Genomic DNA, 22,580 nt, shown 5'->3' on the forward strand with positions numbered 1-22,580 from the left:
GACCTCGGTTGACCTCGATTTTATTTCGGTCATATATTCCCCTTGTATCAAGGATCCCACCCACCAAGTTTGAGCCCGATCAGACAAAGTCTGAAATTTGACCCCTCCGTAATGACCTTTGACCTCGGTTGACCTCGATTTTATTTCGGGCATATATTCCCCTCGTATCAAGGATCCCACCCACCAAGTTTGAGCCCCATCGGACAAAGTTTGCAATTTGACCCCTCCGTAATGACCTTTGACCTCGGTTGACCTCGGCTTTTATTTTGGACATATATTTCCCTCCTATCAAGGATCCCACCCACCAAGTTTGGGCCCGATCGGACAAAGTTTGAAATCAGTGACCTTTGACCTTGACCTCCGATGACCTTCAAATCTACCCGGTAAACAGCGCACGCCCGGTACCCATCTATGTCCGAAATATCGGAATGATGCGTCGAAGCGCGGAGAAACGCATTGCCATCGAACACACAGAGCTCATTATTTTCTTAATGCTAGTGCACCTGTAGCTTTGCAGCAATGCATTCTGGGTAGACATTACAGTGCATTTCAATTTGGGCAAACAGCCAAAAGCTGAATGAAACTTGTCCAGAGTTGCCCATTACACATCTTTGTATCCACTTGCTGCTGCTTTTGCTATCCAGTTGGGGTATTTTCCCCCCTAGATGACCTTTGACCTCGAGGGGGCCCTTAGAAAACCACCCGGTGAACATGCTTTGCCCGTCACCTATCCATATCCGAAGTTTTGCCCATTACACATCTTTGTATCCACTTGCTGCTGCTTTTGCTATCCAGTTGGGGTATTTTCCCCCTAGATGACCTTTGACCTCGAGGGGCCCTTAGAAAACCACCGGTGAACATGCTTTGCCCGTCACCTATCCATATCCGAAATTTCGGCTCGATGCGTCGAAGCGCTGCGGAACGCATAGCTGGACAGACAGACAGATACACAGATAGAGACCGCTTATTATTTTATTAGTAAAGACTAGTGCACCTGCAGCTGTGAGAGCCCTGATGCTGTGAGAGCACTGGCATGATAGCATTTCTGTTTGACCCCAGATGACATTGGTGTAATTTTTTTCATGCCCCCCTCATACAAAGGATTCCACCTATCAAGTTTAAGCCCAATAGGGTAATGTTTAAATCTAAACCCTACATGACCTTTGACCTTGGTTGACCTCAATTTTATTTTATGCATATATTCCCTCGCATCAAGGATTCCACCCACCAATTTTGAGCCCGATAGGACAAAGTTTGAAATCCATGACCTTTGACCTTTGACCTCGGATGACCTCCATATAATGTTTTTCATGCTCCCCTCGTACGAAGGTTTCGACCCACCAAGTTTGAGCCCGATTGGACAAAGTTTGAAATTTGACCCCTCCGTAATGACCTTTGACCTCGGTTGACCTTGATTTTATTTCGCACATTATATTCCCCTCCTATCAAGGATTCCACCCACCAAATTTGGGCCTGATTGGACAAAGTTTGAAATTTTGACCTTTGACCTTGACCTCCGATGACCCTCAAAACCACATGGCCAACATGCTTTTCCCAATACCTACCTATATCCAAAATTTCAGCACGATGCATCGAAGTGCGGCGAAATGCATAGCCGGACAGACAGACAGACAGATAGATACACAGATAGACAGATAGAGACCGCTTATTATTTTATTAGTATAGATAGATGGTTTGGCTGCTGTGTAGAAAGTACATGTAAGACCCAGAAGCAGATTTGCTGTAAAAACTATACACATTTTTTAAAATTTATTTATCTTTCGTTTTTTCTTGTTTTAAAAAATAAAACAGCAAATGTTGCAGCAAATCTCATTTGCTTTTTGTTCTGACAATTCCATTTTAAAAGTGAAAAAGAAGGTTTGTGGAATTTGGTTTGATTAGGGATTAATACAAGAAGTCCGTATCTAGGTGTCTTATTTTTAGATGTGTTACAATATAAGATACAGAAATTGTCACATGTCTATTTTTAATTAGGGCAGTTATTGCAGATATATAAGGCCTTCTTGCATTAGATGTACATCTATATCTTTCTTGATAGCATACTTTGAGTGCTTGACAGCTTTGGACTGAAGGGTCCTGGGTATGACTCCCTAGGGCAAGTTTTGTTTTGATCACCTAAGAGAAAGAATTATTTGTACCACAAACCTCAAGAAACAACAAGTTGTTAAAGTGACATTCTGAGATTTTATTTTGATCAATCTCAAATATTGTTTTATGGAAACCTGATCGTCACATTTTAAAAGTTTGCTGTTGAATGGAATGGGCTATTCCAGTTGAAATCCACACTACCCCTGTGGAAGATTTTGGAAATATGTTCCGCAGAGGGAGTATGAATTTTGAATGGAATTAGCACATTAGGCAGCTCAAATTGAATTTCATACACCCTCTCGAGCAAGATTTAACCTGAATCTCCCACAGAGGGAGGCTGAGTTTCAAATGGAGCTGTCTAATGTGCTCATTCCATTTGAAATCCATACTCCCCCTATGGCACATATTTCCAAAATCTTCCACAGGGGGAGTGTGGATTTCAACTGGAATAGCCCAATGTAACACATCACAAAGTTAAAATAAGACATACCAGAAAATTAACCCTAACCCAACTACAATCCCGAAAAAAATGTGTTCGAACACCCACTGTAATTCCCATGTTCTTCTTAGCATAGTGCACACGCTATATGAGTCACTGGAAAATAAGAATTATAATAGTGTTGTCTCAACGTTCATCTTAAGCATGCCCCCTCCCCTTTCCCCACCAAACAATGTTGGGAGAAGATATGGTGAATATGAGCATATTGGGCATGCCAACATTGTACAGGGGTAGAAGGGGGACCATTTCCAATATGGCCTTAAAAGTGTTCGAACAAATATTTCTAAGATTGTAGGTCTCACTAAAGCTCACTATTAAAACCACTCTGTGTGCATGCATTCCATGTGACTTGATGACGCAATCAGCCTAAGTCATAAATACCCAGGGAATTGCTGGCCGGGGCAGCCAAACCTCGGCAGCTACATGTTGGTGATCGTGTGTGTGGCATGCGAGGGGTCCCAGGTTCGAATCCCGGTGGTACCAAGTGACTTCTTTCTTCACCTTCTCTCCTTTTTCGTTTCTTCTTTCCCTTCCGATAGCAAAAAACCACGTGTAGGGTTAGGGTTAAATCAAATCTGTGAATATCCTTTAAATTGTGTCTTACCATTGTCTTCATTTTCTGTGCTGCTTTCTCCATCTTCACTCTTTCTCTTTTCTAGTTCACCACCACTTGCATCATCATCATATGCATCATCAGCAGCAGCTTTCTTCATCTGATGTTGAATCTCAGGTGGAAGGTATGCCCCATATACTTTTCCTTTTGATGATGTACTTACACCTATAGAGATATAGATATAAGGGACCAATTCAAAAACACTTGTTAGGGCAGCCTGATGCAAAAGAAATTCACAACAAAATATTTTCGGGCCCCCCTTTTCAGATCTCAAAAATTTCAGGGCCCTCCTTTTTGACATAAAAGTTGTGGGTCAACACCATAAAAAAGCATATTAACTCAATTTTCCCGGTAAATTTGTGGTCAATTTTTTCAGCCCCCCTTGGGAGTCAAAACTTTTAAGGGCCGCTTTTTTGGCATCAGCCCCCCCCCCAACAAGTGTTTGTGAACAGTCCCTAAGAGCACATTCTTAAACACACACTTATTTTACAGTATATAAATATAGAGAGCAAAATTGAAAATACATGTAGGACTTGATTTGGGTAAAAAAAGTAAGTCCAGGTTCACCTGAATTTAGTTGGGACCATAACTCAGTTTTAGTCTAAAAAGGACTCACTTATTTCAGTAACAGTCAGAATTTACTTTATAGCCAGAAATCAATTAGGCTAATATCCAATGTGAAAGTTCCATATATACTAGTAGTCTAGTTTAAACAATCAATAGCTAAAATTCTGACCACACATATGTATTGCAGAGAGGCTCTAGAGAATAAAACCATTATTAATAAATGACAGTTTAGTTTTAATGTGGTGTAATTTCCAAAACAGGGCAAAATTGATCAAAAATTATTTCTGATATGTTTTAGGTATTACCATTCTATAATTAATTGCACTATTTTTGGGTTCAAAATCCTTTTGTTTTTCTTTAAAATGACTAATTAATGACTAATACACAGACATCAATTGATTTTGAAATTTGTTTTTCTGCACATAAAATGATGTCAAATGTTAATGCTACATTGGATCACTCTAGTATTTTGCAGATATAATCTTATAATCCCAATCTATATTTCCGTTTTATTGACAATATATAATTGACAATTGAACTGTAGGTGATTTAATTAGTGCGTTTTTATGCTTTTAACAAACAAAAATCATGAGTTAAGCATCATATATTGAACATATCTTCTCCACCGCTGCATCCACCTGCTCTGCATTCACCTGCTCCGCCACCCCTGTCTCTTCAAACCTATTGGGTTGTAACTTTTGTTACTGACATTGTATTGGTTTACTTTGTAGCAAATTATTTAGCCCATACCTATAAGTTTTAAAATGTACACAATGAGTTCAGTCTAGGGGTTAACTAACTCATATTTTATTTGATTTTATTTAAATTTTTTTATTTATTTATTTGTTTATTTATTTTTATTTATTTATTGATTTATTTACTTATTTTATTTATTTATTTATTTATTTATTTATTTATTTATTTATTTATTTATTTATTTATTTATTTATTTATTTACTAGCGGGATACCAAGCGCTTGCTGGTCCCGCTAGATGAGTAAATGGGAGCGATCACTAAAACAGGAGGAATTACTGAAAAGGTAGAATCATTGAAAGGTAAATTTTATTTTTCTAAACCTGTCCCTTCTTGCATTTACATTTTCTTTTCAGTTTCTTCTGCATGGGCCCAGTTTGTTTCCATTAAAACAAAATGTTATTTATCTATCTAGGCCTAACCCCATTCCCATTATTTTCTAAATCTATCCTTTCTTATAATGTTTCCTTTATAGCTTCATTTTTATTAGCTGCTTAGCTTGTGATTTCCCGTTTCCTTCAGTTGTTATTTATTTTTCTTATTTTTCCTGATTAGTTTCTAATTTTAACTTCTTTTTTCCCCTTAATTTTCCTGATTAGTTTCTTTCTTTCCCTCTTTAGTTTGCTCCCGTTTCATTTAGTTACTGTAACCATAACCCGTATAATAGGCCTACCCGTAGCTTTTTTGTCTTCTTTTTTTTTTGTCTTTTTTTTTAAAATTCATTTAGCTCCTTTCTTCTCTTCAGTTTCTTTTGCATAGGTCTATTTTGTTCCCATGCTGCTTAGCTTGTGATTTCCGTTTCCATGTTATTCATTTATTGATAGTTAGTTAGTCAGTCAGTCAGTCAGTCAGTCAGTCAGTCAGTCAGTCAGTTAGTCTTTCATTTTTAGCTTCCTTCTTTCCTCTCGTATCCTCACAATTTTTTTATCATCTTGGCGGGTAATCTCTTAACCGAATCCAGTACCATGCATATAATCCACAACCCGACCCATCCACAGGCATATACCTTTTCAGTTTTGTCTTCCTTTCTTTTTTTCTATTTCTCTGGTGCGGAAGTTGGTCTGTGCATATTATGCACCCGTACATCGCGAGTCACATTGCTCAGCTGTGCATATTATGCACCCGTGCGTCTTGCGTCATTATTGCTCCGTCGCCCATAGTCTGGGCGTCGCCGACGTATTAACGCCAACGCGCTGCTGCCAGTTAGTTACGGTGCGCGCTACCACTGAGTTTTGACAACAAAAATCCCGGAAAAACCCGGTTTTAACCATATTTTCACTGATTTTGGGGCCAATTCTTGGTCTTGACCGTTTTCAACCAAATAAAGTGCAATGCGTTCCCTGTATATTCCTCAACCTCCCGTATGAATTTGGCTGTAAAACTAAACGACGATTCATAGGCCTAGAATAAATAATAAAATTCATGCGACGTAGCCTTAATCTCTAGGCTGCCAACTTCGGTGCAGTGGCGGAAAATGGGGTGCGTAGCTCTGCGTAGGGGCGAAAAGCTTGTAAGATCATTCTTAAAGTACGCGATGTTGTGCATCTAGATAGCCTGAATCATTTCTTGGCCACCTCGCAGTTGGCAGAAAGCAGGGCAATGTTGCTCTGCGTATGGTTTTTTAATGGAAATATTATTACGCGGTTCACACTGTCCTTATTACCCAGAATGCCACTGCATGCGATTTTGCATAGCAACACGACAGTTTTTTATGTTATTCTCTTAGTTACCATCAATTTTTGCAAAAACGAATGTCTGATGGAAAAATGGCAATATGTACCCGATCAATATCCCACTAAATCAAAGTCGAAAGTCTAGGCAATTCGGAGAACACTCGCGCACAAGATGGGCAACCTTCCTTTTATTTATATAGATTTATTTATTTATTTATTATTTCATTTATTTATTTATTTATTTTTTTTTTTTTTTATTTATTTATTTATTTTTTATTTATTTATTTATTTATTTATTTTTTTTTTTTTTCCCCAAGACCTTTGGCATATGGTAAATAACAAAAGAGGCAATAATGGACAATTTGGAAACCTTGTTGCGGTAATCCACTCGAGAAGTGATCTAGATGAAGGATTTAAGGCACATTATTTCAAGAAATACAAGAAAAAACCAAAAATAACTCATATGTGACACAATCTGGTCCGGGGACCAAAGGAGGCATTTTTGACAATTGAGTTACTGTAATTATTACATTATATACATACAATTAGCTATCATTTACTGAAAACACCAAAGGTCTAGCATACTTAATTCTAAAGTTATGAAGTTTTTTGATGTCTATTTTATGTATTTTATTGTTTTTTACACAATATTTTTACCTTTATCTCAGCTTCAAATTTGCCGCCTTTGGCCCCCATGGACCAGATCTTGTCACATTGCAAATCAAGGCTACAAATTACTGTAACCTTGAATTTCCTTCCTCACAAAAATATAGTGCATTGTAAGGCAAAACCAAACAAATGCATTTCAAAGACATGGTCACTCTGCAGTCCTTTATGATATTTTTAAAAATGAGATACTGACTATTTATCAAACATACATTAAAAGGCATAATTTAGGGCTAAATAATATTCTGGGGCAAAGCAAAATTTTTTTGATGTCTATTTTATGTATTTTATTGTTTTTTACACAATATTTTTACCTTTATCTCAGCTTCAAATTTGCCGCCTTTGGCCCCCATGGACCAGATCTTGTCACATATATTGCAAATCAAGGCTACAAATTACTGTAACCTTGAATTTCCTTCCTCACAAAAATATAGTGCATTGTAAGGCAAAACCAAACAAATGCATTTCAAAGACAAGGTCACTCTGCAGTCCTTTATGATATTTTTAAAAATGAGATACTGACTATTTATCATACATACATTAAAAGGCATAATTTAGGGCTAAATAATATTCTGGGGCAAAGCAAAATTTACATCAAATTTCAAGTATAAAAGAGTGTTTATACTTCTCTATAACCTACAATGCAAATAAAATATAAAGTGCTTTTAAAAGTCTTTCTTACAAACTAGATTCAGATATAAAAGATATTGTGCTTCATTTTACATGTGTTTAGCAGTGTTTGAATTAAGCAAAAATAAATGGTTCAAGTTGTCCCACAGACAACCAGATTACATTTTCTGGTTGTCCGTCTCAAGTTTTTGGTTGTCTGTAGGCCTACAACGGTGACAAAGGCTACAGATTTATGGTTGTCCGGTGGACAACCGAATCAGTATTCTTGGTTGTCCGGCGACTTTTTTAGTTGTCCCGGGCGAACGGACAACCAAAATTTCGAACGCTGGTGTTTAGATAATCAACCTAGAAAAACTTCTTGCTATCACATATTACAAAGCCTCACAAAATATTTGCCCTTTGTGCTACCATAGATTTGAAATTGGGAATGAATATATGTTGACCCAAATATTTTGGGACTTACTTTCATGGCACATCTCCACTGTTATTTCGAATCTACTTTATATTTTAAACCATATATATTTTATTTTATTTTGTTAATTTAATGTTTTGTTTTGTATCTAAAAGAGCTATTCCAAAAGTTAGAACAGGTAAATAAAAAAGCAAAATTCAATTCTTCATATTTTCGTGGATGAATCTATGAAATGTGACAGTTCACTTTTATTTTCAAGTTGTTTTATTTTCTATAATTAAATAATTGTATTGTTGCTTATCTATTTTTATTGAAATGAGTTATAAATGTACTTGGCCTTGAAAAGTGCAACGTTACGACCTTGGAAGAAAACTGTCATTTTTCAGGAAAAATATTGTGTTTTTGAATAGTGCATTGAAAATAAAGTAAAAATTGGCAAAGAAGAAAACAGTTTAGGCCTATATATAAAGAGTTAAAGCTTTCCATAGGAGTATAAAAGTAGGTCTGTCACAAAGGAAATTTGTGTCAGCCTCTTTCTCTGTACGGAAAATAAAATATGCAAAATTGTTTCTCCAATAAATGTGACCCAAATCACATCAAAACCGCAACTGGCTTCGTTCAGTTTTTTTCACAGATCACAAATTAATGAAAATGAGAAAATATAAAGAAAATAAAAAGAAATTTCATTTTACTTTGAGGACTGTTAAATATCAAATATATCAAATTTTAATCATTTGCCATAAAATTTGTATATATCACCAATTTCAAAAACTCAAAATTATTTGATATTGGAAGGATATTCCTCTTATCAGAATGTAATTAAAAAAAAAAAAAAAGAGTGAACAAATCTGAACAACTTTTCACACCTTTTGGTGGATTCGGGGACATGGTATGGTGAAGTACTCCCTGCAATTTGTATCATATTCACTTTGCCCCCCCCCCCCCCCTCCCAGAAAGAAATTCCTGGTGCCGCCACTAATGTGTGTGTAAATGCAACAATTTAGTTTAGAATCGGGGTGCATTTCACTCATTTTGGTTTGTTGAATGAATTACATGTTCAATTACATGAAAATAAAGTTTAAGTTATAAAGGTCAGGGTTATTGGCTTTCTGATTGAAAATTGACTGAAAAAACCCCCAGAAATGTGAGGAATGGCCAATTTAGGCATCTTTTAGAGCTCAAATTATCAAAATCAAGGGTCTTTCGGAGCTCAATATATTTTGGTCAAATTTAGGGGGTCTTTCGGAGGGTGACATCCCGCTATCTCTAAGGTCCGCTATCTCTAAGGTTCGCTATCTCTAAGGTTCGCTATCACTAACGTGTAAAGTCTATGGAGATCAGAACCCCGCTATCTCTAATAGAGAAAAAAGGTTCGCTATACCTAAAAAAAGGTCCGCTACTTCTAAGGTTCGATATCACTAATTTAGAATAAGGTTCGCTAGTTCTAAGGTTCGATATCACTAATTTTAAATAAGGTTCGCTATCACTAATTTAAAATAAGGTTCGCTATCACTAATTTTGAATACGGTTCGCTATCACTAATTTATAAGTTTCTAAGGTTCGCTATCTCTAAGGTTCGCTATCACTAATTGCAATAAAGGTCCGCTATACCTAAGGTTCGCTATCACTAATGTTGTTTAAGGTTCGCTATCCCTAATTTATCAAGGTTCGCTATCTCTAAGGTTCGCTATCACGAACCTTAGAGATAGCGAACCTTAGAGATAGCGAACCTTAGAGATAGCGAACCGTAACCTTTCGGAGCTGGGGGAACATGGTCATTTGTTAGACCAATAAAATGATCAAAACAACAAACCTTAAACTAGAAGGCTATATATTTGTACACAAATACGGCTATACCCGCATGTTATCGGTGTACCCAAACTTAAAGTGCTGAGGACGTAAAATAAAGAAATTGTAAAAAGTCGCCTAATCGGGCAGAAAAGCGTGTAAAAAGTGAAAGTCCAAGTCACAAGCTTTAATTGAATGTAGGTTGCACTGTCGTAGCACTTAAAATAAAGAAATTGTAAAAGTCCCCTCCCAGGGAGTCGTCTTTCTTACTCTCCATAGGTTGCTGTTGTCAGTCTCTCTTACTCACAGTGAGGCTATGCAATACGATTCAGGGAAACTATTCCAGAGGGAGTATGTAAATTAAATGGAACAGCCATTTCAGAGGGAGTATGTAATTTAAACGGAACAGCCTTTTGGGGGACATTTCAGAGGGAGTATGTAAATTAAATGGAACAGCCAATGGGTATGTAATTTAACTGGAACAGCCTTAACGCTTCCGCTGGTATTTCCAATAATGTAGCTGCTTTATTTACTGCGGCCCTGTTTTAGCGTTTTGGGCCCTGGACCCATATTATGTGACATATGGGGCTCATATGTACATATAACTACATAATTCTCAGGTGCAATCTGTGTACAAACTCTGAACCCTGAAGCTGCTTTATTTGATAAGAAACGGCCGGCCCTTTGTTTTAACATTTGGGGCCCTGGGGCCCATAATATTTGACTTATGGGGCTCATGTACATATGTTGAAGTATAATTCTCAAGTACTATCAGAAAACTCAAGCTGGGCATTGTAGCTGCTTTATTTACTGAGTAACGGCCGGCCCTATGTTTTAGCTTTTGGGGCCCTGGGGCCCATATTATGAGACATATGGGGGTTATATATACATATGACAATATAATACTAAAGACCTATCTATGTACCAAATCTGAACCCTGTAGCTACTTTATTTGCTGAGAAACGGCCGGCCCTTTGTTTTAACATTTAGGCCCCTGGGGCCCTAGCCTTATACATATAGGGCCAAAATGGGCAAAAGGCACATCTACAACTTAGTGCCCATACATATGCCACATATGAGCCCTAGTCATCTTATACTTATAGAGCTAGGCTTGTCAATCTGTTGCACCATATTTTAACATTTGGGCCCCTGGGGCCCATAATATATATCATATGGGGCTCTTGTATATTTGTAAATATAGAGTGCCCCAAGGGCTATCAGTGTACCAACTCAGGGCCCTGAGGCTGCTTCATTTGATGAGAAACAGCGTGCTTTGTATTTTCACATTTGGGCCCCTGGGGCCCGTGACCTTTGACCTCTGGGGCCAAGATGTGCAAAAGGCACTTCTACGGGGTAGGGCCCATAAGTGTACCACATATGGGCCCCAGGGCCTTTGTAGTTTTAGCGCTAGCCTTGACAGAATGATGTGTTTGATGGAGGAGAAGGAGGAGAAGAAGAACTAGATGGCACAGTTGTGTTTGAGCAAACACGAATATCTATGCCTGTGATTCCCCCCTAACCCCCCCCCCCTTAACACACCATGACGCCCTTAACCCATCCTGACACCCCATAATATGTTTAATGCTAAAAGGGCTATCAGTATACCAACACAAGGCATTGTAGCTGCTTTATTTACTGAGTAACAGCAGGCCCTTTGTTTTAGCGTTTGGGGCCCTGGGGCCCATATTATGTGACATATGGGGCTTTTATATTCATATAACGATATAATGCTAAAGACCTATTAGTGTTTCAAATCTGAGCATTGCAGCTACTTTATTTGCTGAGAAACGGTCGGCCCTTTGTTTTAACATTTGGCCCTATTGGGCCCCTAGCCCTAAACATCTGGAGCTAAAATGGGCAAAACTCACATCGACAAGTTAGGGCCAATAGGTGTACCACATATGAGCCCCAGTGCCCCTGTAGTTTTTGAGCTAGCCATGTCAATCTGTTGCTCCTTATTTTAACATTTGGGGCCCTGGGGCCCATAACTTAAGATATATTGGGTTCATTTATACTTGTAAATATAGAGTACCCCTAGTGCTATCAGTGTACCTACTCAGGGCCCTGAAGCTGTTTTATTTGATGAGAAATGGCATGATTGGTATTTTTACATTTGGGCCCCTGGGGCCCGTGACCTTTGACCTATAGGGCCAAGATGGGCCAAAGGCACACCTACGGGGTATGGTCAATCTTTGTGCCAAATATGAGCCCCAGGGCCCTTGTAGTTTTGGAGATAGCCCTGTCAATATGAATGGTCAGGAAAAGGAGAAGAAGAAGGAGAAGAAGGAGAAGACTAAAGAGCATAAGCAGAATATCTATGCCCTGTTGCACAGGCATAGATAACTAGATAACACAGTTGTGTTTGACCAAACACGAATATCTATGCCTGTGTTTCCCACCTAACCCCTTAACCCACCATGACACTCTTAATCCATCATGACACCCCATGTTCTAAAAGGGCTATCAGTATACCAACGAAAAAAATTGAAATAAATAAATAAATTAAAAATCAAATAATACCCCTTTAATTGCATTTGCTGTGTAAACGCTTGAGGGCGCTCCTCCTTAAATAATGCAACAAACATGTTCCATACAAAAATAAATAAAAAATAAAAAAATGAAAAAATCTGAATACCCCTTTAATCCCAAAACGGAGTGTCCCTTTAATGGCTGTTCCATCACCCAAACACCCACTGACACCCCATATTCTAAAAGGGCTATCAGTATACAAAAAAAAAAATTAAAATTAATTAATTAATTAAAAATCAAATAATAGCCCTTTAATTGCATTTGCTGTGTAAACGCTTGAGGGCGCTCCTCCTTAAATAATGCAACAAACACGTTCCATACAAAAAAAAGTAAAAAAAACAAAATCAAAAAATCTGAATACCCCTTTAATCCCAAAACAGAGTGTCCCTTTAATGGCTGTTCCATCACCCTAACACCCACTGACACCCCATATTCTAAAAGGGCTATCAGTATACCAACAAAAAAAATTAAAATTAATTAATTAATTAAAAATCAAATAATAGCCCTTTAATTGCATTTGCTGTGTAAACGCTTGAGGGCGCTCCTCCTTAAATAATGCAACAAACATGTTCCATACAAAAAAATCAAAAAAAAAAAAATCAAAAATCTGAATACCCCTTTAATCCCAAAACGGAGTGTCCCTTTAATGGCTGTTCCATCACCCTACACTGAAAACCTATCTGTGTACCAAATCTGAGCCCTGTAGCTACTTTATTTGCTGAGAAACGGCCGGCCCTTTGTTTTAACATTTGGGCCCCTGGGCCCTAGCCTTAAAATCTGGGGCCATAATTGGTAAAATGCATATCTACAAGTTCAGGCCCATACGTGTGCCACATATGAGCCCTAGTGCCCTTGTAGTTTCACAGCTAACCTTGTCAAACTGTTGCCCCTTTTTTTTTTTTAACATTTGGGGCCCTGGGGCCCATAATATATGACATATGGGGCTCATGTATACATGTAAATATAGAGTACTCCTGGGGCTATCAGTGCACCAACTCAGGGCCCTGAGGCTGCTTTATTTGATGAGAAACGGCATGCTTTGTATTTTTACATTTGGGCCCCTGGGGCCCGTGACCTTGACCTATGGGGCCAAAATGGGCAAAAGGCACATCTATGGGGTAGGGCCATTAAGTGTGCCAAATATGAGCCATGGGGCCATTGTAGTTTTGGAGATAGTCCTGTTAATATGAAGCGTGAGAAGAAGGAGAAGGAGAAGGAAAAGGAGAAGGAGAAGGAAAACTAGATGGCACAGTTGTGTTTGACCAAACACGAATATCTATGCCTGAGTTTCCCACCCTAACCCCCTTAACCCACCATGACACTCTTAATCCATCATGACACCCCATATTCTAAAAGGGCTATCAGTATACCAACGAAAAAATTAAGATAAATTAATTAAAAATCAAATAATACCCCTTTAATTGCATTTGCTGTGTAAACGCTTGAGGGCGCTCCTCCTTAAATAATGCAACAAACATGTTCCATACAAAAAAAATCGAAAAAAAAAATCAAAAAATCTGAATACCCCTTTAATCCCAAAACGGAGTGTCCCTTTAATGGCTGTTCCATCACCCTAACACCCCCTGACACCCCATATTCTAAAAGGGTTATCAGTATACCCCCTTAACCCACCATGACACTCTTAATCCATCATGACACCCCATATTCTAAAAGGGCTATCAGTATACCAACGAAAAAAATTAAAATAAATAAATAAATTAAAAATCAAATAATACCCCTTTAATTGCATTTGCTGTGTAAACGCTTGAGGGCGCTCCTCCTTAAATAATGCAACAAACATGTTCCATACAAAAAAAATCGAAAAAAAAAAAATCAAAAAATCTGAATACCCCTTTAATCCCAAAACGGAGTGTCCCTTTAATGGCTGTTCCATCACCCTAACACCCCCTGACACCCCATATTGTAAAAGGGTTATCAGTATACCAACGAAAAAAATTAAAATTAATTAATTAATTAAAAATCAAATAATACCCCTTTAATTGCATTTGCTGTGTAAACGCTTGAGGGCGATCCTCCTTAAATAATGCAACAAACATGTTCCATACAAAAAAAAATCGAAAAAAAAAAATCAAAAAATCTGAATACCCTTTAATCCCAAAACGGAGTGTCCCTTTAATGGCTGTTCCATTACCCTAACACCCCCTGACACCCCATATTCTAAAAGGGCTATCAGTATACCAACGAAAAAATTATAATTAATTAATTAAAAATCAAATAATAGCCCTTTAATTGCATTTGCTGTGTAAACGCTTGAGGCGCTCCTCCTTAAATAATGCAACAAACATGTTCCATACAAAAAAAAAAATTAAAAATAAATCAAAAATCTGAATACCCTTTAATCCCAAAACGGAGTGTCCCTTTAATGGCTGTTCCATCACCCTAACACCCGCTCGCCCCTTAACCTACCATGACACCTTTAATCCACCCTGACACCCCGTAATATGTTTGATTCTAAAAGGACTATCAATATACTGACTAAAATATTAAATTGAAAATCAAGAAATACCCCTTTAATTGCATTTGCTGTGTAAACGCTTGAGGGCGCTCCTCCTTAAATAATGCAACAAACATGTTCCATACAAAAAAAATCAAATGAAAAAAAAATCTGAATAGCCCTTTAATCCCCAAACGGAGTGTCCCCTTAAGGGCTGTTCCATTTAATTTACATACTCCCTTGGGAATAGCTTTATAACAATACCTATATACATAAGAATTAATTGGACACATGCTAATCAGCTATAGTCATACCCTGATTTTATTATCCTTGGCAATAGCACAATGAGCACAAGGCTAACATCCTATATATACCTTTTACGTAGAGATGGTGACATTCCTAGATACATTTAGACATTTGGGGCCCTGGGGCCCATAGTAAATGACATATGGAGCTCATGCATATTAGTGAATGTCTTATGCCTAAGGGCTATCAGTGTACAAACTCAGGGCCCTGAGGCTGCTTTAATTGAAGAGAAACTGAATGTTTTGTATTTTAACATTTGGGCCCCTGGGGCCCGTGACCTTTGACCTATGGGGCCAAAATGGGCAAAAGGCACATCTATGGGGTAGGACCATTAAGTGTGCCAAATATGAGCCCTGGGGCCCTTGTAGTTTTGGAGATAGCCCTGTCAATAGGAAGAGGTGAGAAGGAGGAGAAGGAGAAGGAGAAGAAGGACTAGATGGCACAGTTGTGTTTGACCAAACACGAATATCTATGCCTGTGATTCCCCCCTAACCCCCCCCCCCCTTAACACACCATGACGCCCTTAACCCATCCTGACACCCCATAATATGTTTAATGCTAAAAGGGTTATCAGTATACCAACACAAGGCATTGTAGCTGCTTTATTTACCGAGTAACAGCAGGCCCTTTGTTTTAGCGTTTGGGGCCCTGGGGCCCATATTATGTGACATATGGGGCTTTTATATTCATATAACAATATAATGCTAAAGACCTATTAGTGTTTCAAATCTGAGCATTACAGCTACTTTATTTGCTGAGAAACGGTCGGCCCTTTGTTTTAACATTTGGCCCTATTGGGCCCCTAGCCCTAAACATCTGGAGCTAAAATGGGCAAAACTCACATCGACAAGTTAGGGCCCATAGGTGTACCACATATGAGCCCCAGTGCCCCTGTAGTTTTTGAGCTAGCCATGTCAATCTGTTGCTCCTTATTTTAACATTTGGGGCCCTGGGGCCCATAACTTAAGATATATTGGGCTCATTTATACTTGTAAATATAGAGTACCTCTAGTGCTATCAGTGTACCTACTCAGGGCCCTGAGGCTGTTTTATTTGATGAGAAATGGCATGATTGGTATTTTTACATTTGGGCCCCTGGGGCCCGTGACCTTTGACCTATAGGGCCAAGATGGGCCAAAGGCACACCTACAGGGTATGGTCAATCTTTGTGCCAAATATGAGCCCCAGGGCCCTTGTAGTTTTGGAGATAGACCTGTCAATATGAATGGTCAGGAAAAGGAGAAGAAGAAGGAGAAGAAGGAGAAGACTAAAGAGCATAAGCAGAATATCTATGCCCTGTTGCACAGGCATAGATAAGGACTAGATAGCACAGTTGTGTTTGACCAAACACGAATATCTATGCCTGTGTTTCCCACCCTAACCCCCTTAACCCACCATGACACTCTTAATCCATCATGACACCCCATATTCTAAAAGGGCTATCAGTATATCAACGAAAAAAATTAAATTAAATTAATTAATTAAAAATCAAATAATACCCCTTTAATTGCATTTGCTGTGTAAACGCTTGAGGGCGCTCCTCCTTAAATAATGCAACAAACATGTTCCATACAAAAAAATCCAAAAAAAAATCCAAAAATCTGAATATCCCTTTAATCCCAAAACGGAGTGTCCCTTTAATGGCTGTTCCGTCACCTAACACCCCCTGACACCCCATATTCTAAAAGGGCTATCAGTATACCAACGAAAAAAATTAAAATTAATTAATTAAAAATCAAATAATAGCCCTTCAATTGCATTTGCTGTGTAAACGCTTGAGGGCTCCTCCTAAATAATGCAACAAACATGTTCCATACAAAAAAAAAAAAAAAAAAAAAAAATCAAAAAAATCTGAATACCCCTTTAATCCCAAAATGGAGTGTCCCTTTAATGGCTGTTCCATCACCCTAACACCCACTGACACCCCATATTCTAAAAGGGCTATCAGTATACCAACAAAAAAAATTAAAATTAATTAATTAATTAAAAATAATATTAGCCCTTTAATTGCATTTGCTGTGTAAACGCTTGAGGGCGCTCCTCCTTAAATAATGCAACAAACATGTTCCATACAAAAAAAATCAAAAAAAATCAAAAAATCTGAATACCCCTTTAATCCCAAAACGGAGTGTCCCTTTAATGGCTGTTCCATCACCCTATACTGAAAACCTATCTGTGTACCAAATCTGAGCCCTGTAGCTACTTTATTTGCTGAGAAACGGCCGGCCCTTTGTTTTAACATTTGGGCCTCTGGGCCCCTAGCCTTAAAAATCTGGGGCAATAATGGGTAAACTGCATATCTACAAGTTCGGATCCATACGAGTGCCACATATGAGCCCTAGTGCCCTTGTTTCACAGCTAACCTTGTCAAACTGTTGCCCCTTTTTTTTTTAACATTTGGGGCCCTGGGGCCCATAATATATGACATATGGGGCTCATGTATACATGTAAATATAGAGTACTCCTGGGGCTATCAGTGCACCAACTCAGGGCCCTGAGGCTGCTTTATTTGATGAGAAACGGCATGCTTTGTATTTTTTACATTGGGCCCCTGGGGCCCGTGACCTTGACCTATGGGGCCGAAATGGGCAAAAGGCACATCTACGGGGTAGGGCCACTATGTGTGCCAAATATGAGCCCTGGGGTCCTTGTAGTTTTGGAGATAGCCCTGTTAATGTGAAGGGTCAGAAGGAGAAGGAGAAGAAGAAGAAGGAAAAGGAGAAGACTAAAGAGCATAAGGAGAATATCTATGCCCTGTTCCACAGGCATAGATAAGGAGAAGACTAAAGAGCATAAGCAGAATATCTATGCCCTGTTGCACAGGCATAGATAACTAGATGGCACAGTTGTGTTTGACCAAACACGAATATCTATGCCTGTGATTAACACCCTAGCACCCTCAACCCACCATGACACTCTTAATCCATCGTGACAGTGACACCCCATATTCTAAAAGGGCTATCAGTATACCAACGAAAAAAATTAAAATAAATTAATTAATTAAAAATCAAATAATACCCCTTTAATTGCATTTGCTGTGTAAACGCTTGAGGGCGCTCCTCCTTAAATAATGTAACAAACATGTTCCATACAAAAAAAATCAAAAAAAAAAAAAATCAAAAAATCTGAATACCCCTTTAATCCCAAAACGGAGTGTCCCTTTAATGGCTGTTCCATCACCCTAACACCCCCTCACCCCTTAACCTACCATGACACCCCATATTCTAAAAGGGCTATCAATATACCAACGAAAAAAATTAAAATAAATTAATTAATTAAAAATCAAATAATACCCCTTTAATTGCATTTGCTGTGTAAACGCTTGAGGGCGCTCCTCCTTAAATAATGTAACAAACATGTTCCATACAAAAAAAATCAAAAAAAAAAAAAAAAAAAATCAAAAAATCTGAATCCCCCTTTAATCCCAAAACGGAGTGTCCCTTTAATGGCTGTTCCATCACCCTAACACCCCTCACCCTTAACCTACCATGACACCCCATAATCTAAAAGGGCTATCAATATACCAACGAAAAAAATTAAAATAAATTAATTAAAAATCAAATAATACCCCTTTAATTGCATTTGCTGTGTAAACGCTTGAGGGCGCTCTTCCTTAAATAATGCAACAAACATGTTCCATACAAAAAAAATCAAAAAAAAAAAAAAAATCAAAAAATCTGAATACCCCTTTAATCCCAAAACGGAGTGTCCTTTAATGGCTGTTCCATCACCCTAACACCCCTCACCTCTTAACCTACCATGACACCCCATATTCTAAAAGGGCTATCAATATACCAACGAAAAAATTAAAATAAATTAATTAATTAAAAATCAAATAATACCCTTTAATTGCATTTGCTGTGTAAACGCTTGAGGCGCTCCTCCTTAAATAATGCAACAAACATGTTCCATACAAAACAAAATCAAATGAAAAAAAAAATCTGAATACCCCTTTAATCCCAAAACGGAGTGTCCCTTTAAGGGCTGTTCCATTTAATTTACCTACTCCCTTGGGAATAGCTTTATAACAATACCTATATACATAAGAATTAATTGGACACATGCTAATCAGCTATTGTCATACCCTGATTTAATTATCCTTGGCAATAGCACAATGAGCACAAGGCTAACATCCTATCTATACCTTTTACGTAGAGATGGTGACATTCCTAGATACATTTAGACATTTGGGGCCCTGGGGCCCATAGTAAATGACCTATGGAGCTCATGCATATTAGTGAATGTCTTATGCCTAAGGGCTATCAGCGTACAAACTCAGGGCCCTGAGGCTGCTTTAATTGAAGAGAAACTGCATGTTTTGTATTTTAACATTTGGGCCCCTGGGGCCCGTGACCTTTGGCCTATGGGGCCAAAATGGGCAAAAGGCACATCTATGGGGTAGGGCCATTAAGTGTGCCAAATATGAGCCATGGGGCCCTTGTAGTTTTGGAGATAGCCCTGTTAATATGAAGGGTGAGAAGGAGGAGAAGGAGGAGAAGAAGGAAAACTAGATGGCACAGTTGTGTTTGACCAAACACGAATATCTATGCCTGTGTTTCCCACCCTAACCCCCTTAACCCACCATGACACTCTTAATCCATTATGACACCCCATGTTCTATAAGGGCTATCAGTATACCAACGAAAAAAATTGAAATAAATAAATTAATTAAAAATCAAATAATACCCCTTTAATTGCATTTGCTGTGTAAACGCTTGAGGGCGCTCCTCCTTAAATAATGCAACAAACATGTTCCATACAAAAAAATCAAAAAAAAAAAAAAAAAAAAAAAATCTGAATACCCTTTAATCCCAAAACGGAGTGTCCCTTTAATGGCTGTTCCATCACCCTAACACCCACTGACACCCCATATTCTAAAAGGGCTATCAGTATACCAAAAAAAAATTAAAATTAATTAATTAATTAAAAATCAAATAATAGCCCTTTAATTGCATTTGCTGTGTAAATGCTTGAGGGCGCTCCTCCTCATAAATAATGCAACAAACACGTAACATAAAAAAAAAATCCAAAAAAAATAAAATCAAAAAATCTGAATACCCCTTTAATCCCAAAACGGAGTGTCCCTTTAATGGCTGTTCCATCACCATATACTGAAAACCTATCTGTGTACCAAATCTGAGCCCTGTAGCTACTTTATTTGCTGAGAAACGGCCGGCCCTTTGTTTTAACATTTGGGCCTCTGGGCCCCTAGCCTTAAAAATCTGGGGCCATAATTGGTAAAATGCATATCTACAAGTTCGGGCCCATACGTGTGCCACATATGAGCCCTAGTGCCCTTGTAGTTTCACAGTTAACCTTGTCAAACTGTTGCCCTTTTTTTTTTTAACATTTGGGGCCCTGGGGCCCATAATATATGACATATGGGGCTCATGTATACATGTAAATATAGAGTACTCCTGGGGCTATCAGTGCACCAACTCAGGGCCCTGAGGCTGCTTTATTTGATGAGAAACGGCATGCTTTGTATTTTTACATTTGGGCCCCTGGGGCCCGTGACCTTTGACCTATGGGGCCGAAATGGGCAAAAGGCACATCTACGGGGTAGGGCCACTATGTGTGCCAAATATGAGCCCTGTGGCCCTTGTAGTTTTGGAGATAGCCCTGTTAATATGAAGCGTGAGAAGGAGAAGGAGAAGAAGAAGAAGAAGAAGAAGAAGGAAAAGGAGAAGACTAAAGAGCATAAGCAGAATATCTATGCCCTGTTGCACAGGCATAGATAAGGAGAAGACTAAAGAGCATAAGCAGAATATCTATGCCCTGTTGCACAGGCATAGATAACTAGATAACACAGTTGTGTTTGACCAAACACGAATATCTATGCCTGTGTTTCCCACCCTAACCCCCTTAACCCACCATGACACTCTTAATCCATCATGACACCCCATATTCTAAAAGGGCTATCAGTATACCAACGAAAAAAATTAAAATAAATAAATAAATTAAAAATCAAATAATACCCCTTTAATTGCATTTGCTGTGTAAACGCTTGAGAGCGCTCCTCCTTAACTTATATGCAACAAACATGTTCCAAACAAAAAAATCAAAAAAAAAAAAAAAATCAAAAAATCTGAATACCCCTTTAATCCCAAAGCGGAGTGTCCCTTTAATGGCTGTTCCATCACCCTAACACCCCCACCCCCTCGGTCCTTAACCTACCATGACACCTTTAATCCGGAATATGTGGGATTCTAAAAGGGCTATCAGTATACTGACTAAAATATTAAATTGAAAATCAAGGAATACCCCTTTAATTGCATCTGCCCTATGTTTTAACAATTGGGGCCCTGGGCCCATATTATGTGACATATGGGGCTATTATATTCATATAAAAATATAATGCTAAAGATCAATTAGTGTACCAAATCTGGCGCTGTAGCTACTTTATTTGCTGAGAAACGGCCGGCCCTTTGTTTTAACATTTGGGCCTCTGGGGCCCCTAGCCTTAACAATTTGGGGGCCAAAATTGGCAAAATGCATATCTACAAGTTCGGGCCCATACGTGTGCCACATGTGAGCCCTGGTGCCCTTGTAGTTTTACAGCTAACCTTGTCAAACTGTTGCCCCTTATTTTAACATTTGGGGCCCTGGGGCCCAAAATATATGACATATGGGGCTCATGTATACCTGTAAATATAGAGTACCCCTGGGGCTATCAGTGCACCAACTCAGGGCCCTGAGGCTGCTTTATTTGATGAGAAATGGCATGCTTTGTATTTTTACATTTGGGCCCCTGGGGCCCGTGGCCTTTGGCCTATGGGGCCAAAATGGGCAAAAGGCACATCTACAGGGTAGGGCCAATAAGTGTGCCAAATATGAGCCCTGGGGTCCTTGTAGTTTTGGAGATAGCCCTGTCAATGTGAAGAGTGAGAAGGAGGAAAAGGAGAAGAAGGAAACGGAGAAGGCTAAAGAGCATAAGGAGAACTAGATGGCACAGTTGTGTTTGACCAAACACGAATATCTATGCCTGTGTTTCCCACCCTAACCCCCTTAACCCACCATGACACTCTTAATCCATCATGACACCTCATATTCTAAAAGGGCTATCAGTATACCAACGAAAAAAATTAAAATAAATAAATAAATTAAAAATCAAATAATACCCTTTAATTGCATTTGCTGTGTAAACGCTTGAGGCGCTCCTCCTTAAATAATGCAACAAACATATTCCATAAAAAAAAAAATAAAAAAAATAAAAAAAATCTGAATACCCCTTTAATCCCAAAGCGGAGTGTCCCTTTAATGGCTGTTCCATCACCCTAACACCCCCACCCCCTCGGTCCTTAACCTACCATGACACCTTTAATCCGGAATATGTTTGATTCTAAAAGGGCTATCAGTATACTGACTAAAATATTAAATTGAAAATCAAGGAATACCCCTTTAATTGCATCTGCCCTATGTTTTAACAATTGGGGCCCTGGGCCCATATTATGTGACATATGGGGCTATTATATTCATATAAAAATATAATGCTAAAGATCAATTAGTGTACCAAATCTGAGCGCTGTAGCTACTTTATTTGCTGAGAAACGGCCGGCCCTTTGTTTTAACATTTGGGC

At 38.5% G+C, this 22,580-nt stretch overlaps 1 protein-coding gene across 3 annotated transcripts in view; it reads right to left on the bottom strand.

The window, feature by feature from the left end:
- The window catches only part of LOC140139339 (uncharacterized), an 81,914-nt gene that overhangs the window by 55,415 nt on the left and 3,919 nt on the right, over positions 1 to 22,580 (bottom strand). For all 3 annotated transcript variants that reach the window (XM_072161118.1, XM_072161116.1, XM_072161117.1), the window contains exon 3: positions 3,213 to 3,386. In XM_072161118.1, coding sequence (XP_072017219.1) covers positions 3,213 to 3,386 — 174 coding nt within the window. The remainder of the gene's footprint in view (positions 1 to 3,212; positions 3,387 to 22,580) is intronic.

This window comes from Amphiura filiformis, chromosome 18 (assembly GCF_039555335.1).
Source record: "Amphiura filiformis chromosome 18, Afil_fr2py, whole genome shotgun sequence".
NCBI classification, from domain to species: Eukaryota; Metazoa; Echinodermata; class Ophiuroidea; order Amphilepidida; family Amphiuridae; genus Amphiura; species Amphiura filiformis.